Genomic DNA, 10,808 nt, shown 5'->3' with positions numbered 1-10,808 from the left:
TAACGTTGCCAGCAAAAAATGATACCATTAACTTTCCACATCAACAAAAATAACAAATAAGTTGAATAATTCAATGTCTCACTTAAGTTGATGGTGTGTGTAATGCATATTCTAAAGTTTATAAAAAAAAATCTAACATTATTATAAGTCGATAATATTTAATCTTCATTTATATAAAATAAATGTTTAGTATTCAAATGAACATTTAGCCAAAAAAAAATTTGGAGAGAATTCCACAAACCCTCAATTATATCTAGTAGTATTTGATATTTGGTAGTATTTGGTCTTAGTTTCAAGACTGTTATGATAATTTAATTTTTGAGGTGATCAATTTTATCTCCAATGATCTAGAGTTACTTTATTTAGTTTACAATCATTAGTTTTTAGGAAAGATCATTATATTTGATATTATTAAAAATCAAATATTATTTTGTTAGAAAGTATCAAAATAACTATATATATATTGTAATAATTATATAAGTTAATGACTTCAATATCATTTTAAAGGTAATAGTTTATAAAATATTATTAATATTTTATTTATTTTATAATAAAATATAATTAAATTATTAAATTAAAATATATTTATTGATAGATAAACTAATTTTTATAATATAAATTATTTGAGAGCATTTCACTTACAATCATTTTAATGCAATTAACCAATCATAATTTATAATTATGTGAAACCCATCAAAATTTTATATGAAGTCCACATTTATAAGTGATGGTCGTTTACATAATTTTTTATTGTGATTGGATAATTATAAGATTGTAGTAAAAAAGTTGTAGGTAATATGCTATCAAATTATTTAAAAAATTGACTTAGAAAATAAAACTAATGTATTAAAATCATAATAAAAGAAAAAACAAAAAATTATATTATATATAAAATTAAAAAAGTTAAAAAAATAAAAATTATTTTTGAACTTATTAAAATAAATATTAATTTGAACGTAAAAAAATTTATAATATAAAATAATTATAATTTTAAAAGAAAGCAAGTTTTTAATTTTTTAAATAGATAATATTAATTATTATTAAATTTATATATCATTTTATTATAGTGATAAAATTTTTTCATCTTTTTAGATGAAAATTAATTACTCTCCAAAATATTAATTTGATCATTTTTAATAATTCAAATCACTATCATATAAGATATTAAATATTTATCAAATTCAATAATATAATTAATATATATAAATCATTGTAATTTTGAAATGATCACCTCGTGCCAAAAACAACCTAAAATACACAAACACCCTTTTATTTCAAAATAGAGACTTTTTCGGTTTGACGTTTTATTGATCAATAGCTAATGTGTAATTTCTAAAAAGACATGATTGCCCTAAAAATTTTCAGAAACAATAAAAATTAAAAAATAAATTTTGGAGCAAAAAATTATTCAAAATCATACACCGTAAACCTTTTTTTTTTTTTTTTATACACATAAAATGAGTACAACCCATCAGACGATTTTGGTTTCCAAACTTTTTTTTTTTCTTCTTACCCATTCTTTAACCACTACACAAAACGCTGAGGACACCCCAAAACATATTTGCAGCCGGATCACATTTGCTTTTCAATCAAAAAGATGAACAACGGAAAGAGTTCTACTTTCTGCCATAGGTTTCATTTCTTCAATTCAATAGAATCAAAATAAGCTTGCCCTGTATTTGTGTATTCGTCAAGAACTCCTTCCACTTCTTATGATGGTCCCATATGGATATATGCCTGGTTCCTTGTTAACCTCCACCATCAAAGTTATTGTTGATATTTTATGAATTTTGTCCTATTGTAATCGTTCAACCCGGAAAAAGTGAACGGCAAACTGCTCTAATTATAATTGAAGAAATCAAGTAAAACGCACCTTAACATTAAGTTAGAAAAAAAAAAAAAGTGAAAAGAGAGAAAGCTAATTATGCAACATGACAATTTTTTGATGATTTGACCCGAAGAAATGAGCGAGAACCGTCCGTAATTACCGTTGTTTCTCCCGTTTTGATTTAAAAGCTATAGGCGGTTAATCTTCACGTATCCAGTATTATTGAAAAAGAGAGAAAGAAGGAAAAAGATGAGTTCCTATACGTTAGCCAATGCCGATAAACCTCATGCTGTATGTATTCCATATCCAGCTCAAGGTCACATAAACCCAATGCTGAAGCTAGCAAAGCTCCTTCACCATTATGGCTTTTACGTAACCTTCGTAAACACCGAGTACAACCATAAACGCCTTCTCAGATCCAGAGGCCCAAATTCACTTGATGGTTTGCCAGATATTTGCTTTAAAACCATCCCGGATGGCCTCCCACCTTCCGATGCTGATACCACCCAAGACATTCCTTCTCTATGCGTCTCCGTTTCAGAGAATTGCTTAGGACCTTTCCGTGATCTCCTTCACAAGCTCAATGGCTCTGCATCTTCAAATGTCCCGCAAGTGACCTGTATTGTCTCAGATACTGGCATGGGATTCGCTGCTGAAGTAGCAAGAGAATTTGGCATTCCTAACGTAGGTTTTTGTCCCTCCAGTGCTTGCTCAGGTCTTTGCTATGCCTTGCTTCCACGTTTGGTTGAAGAAGGGGTAACACCTGTAACAGGTATAAAATATATGGTGCTCTCTACTCAATCAAATCAAAGTTCAATGGTTGAATACGTGGTTTTATGTAAAAGGAATGACATATTGTTGTTTAGAATGTTTCGATTTCATTGCTCACAGTCACGGTTCTTGACACGATTTACTTTAATTTGTTTGGAAATTGCAGATGGAAGTGGGATAACAAAGGAATATTTAGATAAAGTTATAGATTGGATTCCTGGGGGAAAAAAAATCCGTTTTAGGGATCTTCCAAGCTACGTTAGAACTACAGACCCGAATGACCGGATGCTTAGTTTTCTCCTCAGGGAACTCCGGGGCGTCGATAAAGCTTCGGCTATTGTTTTCAACACATTTGACTCTTTGGAACAGGACGTTTTGGAAGCTCTCTCGGCCATTTTTCCTCCCATTTATACCATTGGTCCTCTTCACCTGCTTGTTGATCAGATCAGAGATGATGAATTGAAATTTATTGCTTCAAATTTGTGGACTGAACAAACTGAATGTATCAATTGGCTCGATTCAAAAGAACCAAACTCTGTGGTGTACGTAAATTTTGGCAGCGTCGCAGTAATTACACCTGACCAACTGATTGAATTTGCTTGGGGTTTAGCTAATAGCAAACAGCAGTTTTTGTGGATAATCAGGCCTGACCTTGTCATTGGTGAGGCCGCCATTTTGCCACTTGAATTTGTCTCCGAAACTCAAGGTAGAGGCATATTAGCGGGCTGGTGTCCACAAGAGCAAGTCCTCAAGCACCCTTCAATAGGAGGTTTCTTATCGCACATGGGATGGAATTCTACCATTGAAAGCATATCTAGTGGTGTGCCAATGGTGTGTAGGCCATTTCTTGCAGATCAGCAAACAAACTGCCGGTTTGCTTGCGTGGAGTGGGGTATTGGCATGGAAATTGACGACAATGCTAAAAGAGATCAAGTGGAGATACTTGTGAAGGAGTTAATGGAGGGAGAAAAGGCTGTGGAATTGAAAGCAAAGGCCATGGAATGGAAGAAGAATGCTCAGGAAGCTGTCAAGCCTGGTGGTTCTTCTTACCATCACTTGGATGAACTGTTAGTGGATTTTCTTCTATCAGAAAAGCATATAAATCAGTTGAAGATAAAGAAGAACGAGAATTAAAAATCATTGCCAGGACGTTTCTATTTTAAGAGTCGAAGCTCAAATTGCCAGGGCCATGTCTACTATTTCTCAAGTGAGTGTTGTCATCCTTCTGATAAGACGGATGGTTTACAAATAAAATGTGATACATCCATGCTAGGTTGATGGTTTTCAGATAGCAAGAAAGAAATAGACTTGATTATGCCTTTGAGAAGCTATAGAAGTTAGAGAAGCTTATAAAATGGTAACTGGAAAGGGATAGGATCAAGTTAGGATTAAGTTACTCAAGTGATATTGTTTACCAGGTGCTCAAAGATGGCATGCAGCTCTATAAAAAGGGAAACCGCAGCCATAACCAATGATATTGAAATCTGTCTTTCAAACGTTGAACATATATCATGTAACAGAAGAAACATAATTGACTTAGAACTGTCGGAAGGAAGGCCCTAAGAGACGTTTTCACAAACGTTTAGCATGCAAACTCAATAAATTTTCTTGAAACATAATAACCCAAGCTTCAATGAACCACCAAAATCACAACTTTTCACCACGATCATACACAATTTTCCAGCACAAGTTTCACACAAAAAAACTATCTCTAATCAACCAAGCTCTAAGTTCAAATAACTACATAACCAATTATCAAGCATAGCTAACTTTCAAATTTGTAAACAACAAACAAATAACATGTTCTTTACTTCAAAATGCATCAAAGATATTCATTTAATAGAATAAGAAAATAACTTAACACAAAAATTTGTATTTTTCTCACAAAGACAAAAACCCATTTTTTTCCTTGTACTTTCACCTTTAACACATTATCTACTCCACTTCTCTATACTATTTTTTTCAGCCCTATATTCCTAACGTCACCTTCATCCTTTTAAACACATCAATCTTCAATGACTTAGTAAAGATATCCGTTACTTGATCTTGCGACTTGCAATGCATTAATTCAACTTTTTTCTTCTCCACATGCTCTTAAATAAAGTGATAACAAATTTCAATGTGTTTACTCTTTTCATGAATCACTAGATTCTTGGCCAAAGCAATAGCCAAGTGATTGTCAACAAAAATCTCTATAAGACTTTTTTGCACAAACCCTAAATAGTTCAATACATTTCTCAACCAAATAACTTGACAAACGGTAAAATTTGCCACTACATACTTCGTGTCGCGAGTTGATAAAGTCATAATAGGTTATTGTTTGGATGACTAAGTGAATGCACAATCACCAACAAAGAAAGCAAAACCGAAAGTGCTATTATTTTCATCTAAACCTCTACCTCAATCATTATTTGAATAACTAACAAGTTTCACATTATTGCAAAAAAAAAAGAACAAGCCATCATTGATAGTTCTTTTGACATACCTGAGGATCCTCTTTCCTGCACTAAGGTGTAATTGATCCGGTGTTTCCATGTATCTACTAATCAAACCAACTTCATAAAGAATGTAGGGTCCGGTGCAAGTGAGATAATGTAAACTTCCAACTAGGCTCTTGAAATAGGTAGGATCCATATTACCACAACTAGTAGTTTTCCTCAACATCAAGCCACAATCAAAGGGGTGTTCACTTCATTATGAAACTCCATCTTGAATCTTTTGAGAACCTCTTTTGCGTATGCACTCTGAGAAATAAAGATCACATCATATCATTGCACTACCTCAATGCCAAGAAAGTGTGCCATCAAGCCAATATCTATCATCTCGAACTCTGGAATAATACTTTTCTTAAATTTATCAAACATAGTTGCATTGTTTTCGATGAAAATCAAATCAACAACATAAAAACATACAAATAATAAATCTCCATAAATGGTTTTTTTTACATACAAACATGTTCATAAAGACATTTCTCAAACCCATTATTATGGAAATACTTGTCAATTCTAGCATTCCATGCACATGGTGCTTGCAAGAGCCCATAAAGAGCCTTTCTCAACTTGTACACATTGCCTTCACAACCCAATTTCACATACCCCATGGGTTATTCCACATATATCTCCTTTTCAAGAAAATCATTCAGGAATGTAGACTTGACATCCAATTGATAAAGTTTCCAACCATTTTGGGGCAACCAATGAAATCATCAATCTAATGGTCTCTAACCAAGTAACAGGAGCAAAAACTTCACCATAATCAATACTGGGCTTTTGTTTGTATCTTTTTGCCACTAATCTCACCTTGCATCTTTGAACTTTTCTTTTTGCATTCATTTTAGTCTTGTACACCCATTTCACACCCATAGCCTTTTTACCTTTTAGTAAAGAAGTTAAAGACCAAGTTTCATTCTTCTCAATTGCCTTCATTTCCTCATCAATTGCTTTTTTCCATTTCTCTTCTTGAATAGCCTTCTCAAAACAAATAGAATCACAATCCATATAAAACAATAAAGATTAATATGTTCATTATTTTCGGTGGCATCATAAATCTCCGTTAAGCTTTTAGTGTTTTTAGGCCTTTTCACTAGAGCTTTATCTAGATAATGAAAATGATGATGGAGATGTTATAGAGGAAGTGTGAAATGGTGTTTATGGCTCTACATATTGGATCACTCTAGGTTTTCCTTCTTCATGCTCAAGTTAAAGTTCTACAACACTAACTTTATCATGATTCCAATCCTACGCACCATTCTCTTCAAAGATCACATCTCTACTCATAAAAGCTCTTTTAGAAAATATGTTGTACAACTTTTAACCCATAGCCAATGCACCATCACCAAGAAAAATACATTTCTCCCCTCTGTCATCAAGCTTTATTATTCTAGCTTTTGAAATTTTGGCATAAGCAATACACCCAAATACTTTGAGATGGGCTACCCTGGTTTTAAACCACTCCAAGCTTCTTTCGGAGTCTTTAAGTAAACATTTTTAGTAGGACATCGATTAAACAAGTACACGGTGCATGTAATCACTTTCACTCATAACTCTCTTGGCATTTTCTTTCCCATCATCATATTCCTTGCCGTATCTAAAATTGTTAGATTCTACCATTCAGTAACTCCATTGAATTGTAGGGTGTAGAATGAGGTGACTTGGTGCATAATCCTATACTCATTGCATAAGTGTTTGAATTGATCCGAAGTTTACTTTTCACCTTGATCAAACCTTAGAATCTTTAAGTAATAACCACTTTGATTCTCCACAAAAGCTTTGGACTTTTTGAATATATATAATAAGTTGGACTTCCTCTTCAAGAAATACACCCAAGTCTTACAACCAAAATCATCAATAACAATCATAAAATATCTATTCCTTCCACTTGATATTGGTTTCAAAGCACCATAAATGTCGATATGCACAAGCTCCAAAGGTTTAGTTGCTTTGCACCTACTTTTATTGCCAAAACTTAGCCTATGTTATTTGCCAAGAATGTTCCCTTCATAAATTTGATTGAGATGATTAATATGAGACAACCCTTTTACTATATTCTTACTTGTCAAAGCTCTTAAGCCATCAAAATTAAGATGCCCAAACCTCAAGTGCCACAACTAAGACTCATTTTGCATAATAAAACTCAAGCAATAAATTTCATCTTATTACAAATTTAAACAAAATATTCTACTTAACATCTTCACAATAGTAATCAACTTCCCATTCTTATCTTTTATAGTAAGAAAACCATTCTTTATATGTATTACATAACTTTTCTCCAACAATTTCCCTAAACTCAAAATGTTCTTTTTTAAAGAAAGAATATAGTAAACATTGGAAATAAAATTATGAGAACCATTCTTGAGCTTAATGAGAGAATGTTACCTTTTTCTTCCACTCGAACTTTGGATTCATCTCCAAAAGTGACATTACATTTTACCACTTCATTCAACTCAACAAAGACATTATTGTTTCCAATCATATGGTTACTAGTCGTATTATCAAGATACTAGGTGTTGCTTTCATCTATAATAGTCCCATTAAAAGTGAACAACAAAGTAGAATCCACATAACTATAATTTTTCTCAACATAGTTTGCTTACTCATTAACTTCACTACCTTGCTTTCCCCAATATTCATTACTATAATGCCCATATTTACGTTAATTAGAGCATTAAATGTTCCTTTTGTGGTAACCTTGCTGGTTTGGAGAGTTGTTGAAATTGCCATCATTTTTACCTCCTCCTCTTCCTCTTGGAACATGCCATGATTGATGCCGTTCACCTTTTGCTCTACCTCCTCTATTTCTACTTACAAAACATTTTTCTTAATCATCATAACCTCTACCACCACTTTCATTATGATGACCTCTATTTTTATTACTTTTACCATGGCATTTATAACCTCTACCTCTTCTTCTTTGAGTACCTTAAGCACCAATTTCCTTTCTATCTTCATCTAAAGTAAGCTTAGTGTGAAGGGCTTGGTCAATGGAGCTAGTCATCTTCTTGTTCAACCTTTGTTCATGCACTTGCAATATTCCCATTAATTGATCAACCATCATATCCTCCAAGTCTATTGTTTCTTCAACAATTATCGCTATTTGCTCAAACTTTAGATTTAAAGATCAAAGAATATTTTTCATAACTAGGACATCACCAAGTTTCTCACAATTCCTTATTATCTCATTCATAATAGCCAGCACTCTTCCAAAGTGCTCCAAAATGGTCTCATTTTCATACATGGATATGGCATCAAACTCACCCCTTAATACTTGTAGACGAACTTTCACGACCTTGTGAATTCTTGAGGATATCCCATGACTTCTTAGAAGTTGTCACCATTGAAATCTTCTCAAAGTTTGACTCATCAATTGCTTGGTAAAGCACAAATAAAGCCTTCTTATCTTTCTTCTTTACATTTTTAAAAATAGACTTTTGAGCTTCCGTTAGTCTGTCTTCCTCTGTTTCACTAGGTTCCTCAAACCCCTTGTGAACAATCTCCCATAAATCTTAAGACTTTAGCAACACTTTTATTTGTACATTCCAATTATCATATTTGTTCTTGCCTAACTTAGGAATTTTAGGTTGCACGAAGTTGTTAGCCATCATTAATGCCTACTTCACCAAAACCCACTATAAATCACCACACCAATAAATAAACCCTAAATGGAAAGCCTAAGTTTAGTAAACTTCACCAAGGATTCAACTCAAACAAACCACATGCTCTAATACCACTTTTGTTGGAAGGAAGGTCCTAAATGATATTTTCACAAACACTTGGCATGCAAACTCCTTAAAGCTTATTGAAACATAATAACCCAAGCTTCAATGAATTACCAAAATCACAACTTTTCACAACAATTATACACAAATTTTCAGCACAAGTTTCATATAAAATACTATCTCCAATCAACCAAGCTTAAAGTTCAAATAACCACATAACCAACTATCAAGCATAACTAACTTTTAAATTTGTAAACAACAAAAAAATAACATGTTCTTCATTTCAAAATACATCAAAGATATTCATTTAGTAGAGTAAGAAAATAACTTACATAAAAGTTTGTATTTTTCTCACAAAGACAAAAATCCATTTTCTTCTTTGCACATTCACCTTTGAAATATTCTCTTCTCTACTTCTCTACACTCTTTTTTTTCAGCCCTATATTCATTCTATCATTTACTTCATTTACATTATAACGGCCCTAACTATAAAACATAAAAAGTGTCCAACTCAAAGTGTAAAGTAAATGGGTTATTGAAAAAAAAAAAAAGGACAAATAACTAACCCAATATAATTGGGTTTACGATCTAACTAGAACTGCTTAAAACTATACTAGATATATTGTTATTAAAAAAAAATAAAACATCGGATTAATTTTTTCTACATTATCCTTGACAAAAAAAAAATTGTTTCTACATTGGATGGTATGCTAAAAGATAATCTTTTTATTTCAGTGGATAAGAATTTTTGTTATTCTTATTGCTTTAAAATCTATATTAATGTTTCTTACCTAGCTTTTTTTTTTTTTTTTTTGGTTTAAGCTCAAGTAGAAGTGTTTTATATACATATATATATATATATTTATTTATTTCTAGTTTTAATTTCATTTGATTGTTTTTAATTACCGCCTTGATCACAATAAACAAGAGTGTAATATGAACTCTGGCATAAAGAATGCTTCTATAATTCTGTGTGTTTACTTTAAATATATAGACCTTTTGGAAGCTTGTTCTTATGGAATGAAAGTATCGAATTCTCTGTTCGTCTTTATCCCGTCGCCTTTATACAGTCTTGTGTCATGAGTCTTGACGTACCCTGTCTCCCACGGAACAATTAGCTAGCACTAGATCATGTTTGAGCTTAAAAGGGATGGTTTCATACATATAATATTCCTAGAATTTAATTTTTCATGGTTTAATCAATCGGTGGACGCCCTTAGTCTCCGGATCAAATTCCCGGTTCTACTTCTACAATCACTTCTCGCATAGAGAGAAGCGAAGATCGTTTTTGATATTCTACTATCAATGATTTTATAATTTAAATTATAAGTACTGAAATTTAAATTTTTAATCTGTTTACTGTTATTTTTTAAATGATTTTATAAATCTATTAGACTAACTCTTAAGGTTTAAGTTAACCTTGGGTTCATTTTGCAACCTAAATTTTTTAGACAAAATAAAGTTCATCTCACTTATAATTTTTTTATTATATTTTAATAATTATTTAATTATAATAAAAATATATTTATATATATTTGATGTATTAATTATATATATCGACAATAAATCAAATAATATGATCTTATTAATAAATAAATATTAATTTTTAAAATAAATATATAAAAAAATACTATAATTTAAAAAATTTACTTATTAATAAGATGTCATCAGCTTATTTATTTTATCAATGAAATGATATCATCTAGTTTATTATCAGTATATATAATTTATATACTGAATAACAATAAATATAAATACTAAAAAAAAATTATGTACGAGTCCATTATTTATAAATGTGAAATTCCTATGATAGACATTACATAATTTTAAATTATAATTAAATTATTTTAGATTATATACTCCCCTCGAAATAGTCTTTCCCTTCTACCTGGACTCTTGGATGAGCAAACCAAAATGGCCCCTCTTATTTGTGGTAAAATTTTCCAACCATTTAGCATAACTAATCTTTTTTCGGGTCGCTTATGAACATGCGAT

The 10,808-nt window shown here is 31.5% G+C and overlaps 1 protein-coding gene and 1 long non-coding RNA gene across 2 annotated transcripts; one reads left to right on the top strand and one right to left on the bottom strand.

Moving 5' to 3' along the window:
• The first annotated feature begins 1,398 nt into the window (after positions 1–1,398).
• Positions 1,399–4,570, top strand: LOC111309096 (7-deoxyloganetin glucosyltransferase-like). The gene is made up of 2 exons (XM_089748244.1): positions 1,399–2,600; positions 2,766–4,570. Exons 1-2 carry the CDS (start codon positions 2,078–2,080, stop codon positions 3,731–3,733), a joined length of 1,491 nt encoding a protein of 496 aa, XP_089604370.1. The 5' UTR covers positions 1,399–2,077; the 3' UTR covers positions 3,734–4,570.
• Positions 4,571–4,961: 391 nt separating this feature from the next.
• On the bottom strand, positions 4,962–9,609 carry LOC149519943 (uncharacterized). Its single transcript, XR_016330247.1, has 2 exons — positions 9,146–9,609; positions 4,962–5,343 (listed from the first exon to the last, which is right to left on the bottom strand). It is a non-coding gene; the product is annotated as an uncharacterized LOC149519943 (long non-coding RNA).
• Between the last annotated feature and the right edge of the window lie 1,199 nt (positions 9,610–10,808).

This window comes from Durio zibethinus, chromosome 2 (genome assembly GCF_047325235.1).
Source record: "Durio zibethinus cultivar Kanyao isolate XHJ-2024 chromosome 2, ASM4732523v1, whole genome shotgun sequence".
NCBI classification, from domain to species: domain Eukaryota; kingdom Viridiplantae; phylum Streptophyta; class Magnoliopsida; order Malvales; family Malvaceae; genus Durio; species Durio zibethinus.
Note: the sequence above shows the minus strand (reverse complement) of the source record. Positions and strands in the feature narration are given on the sequence as shown.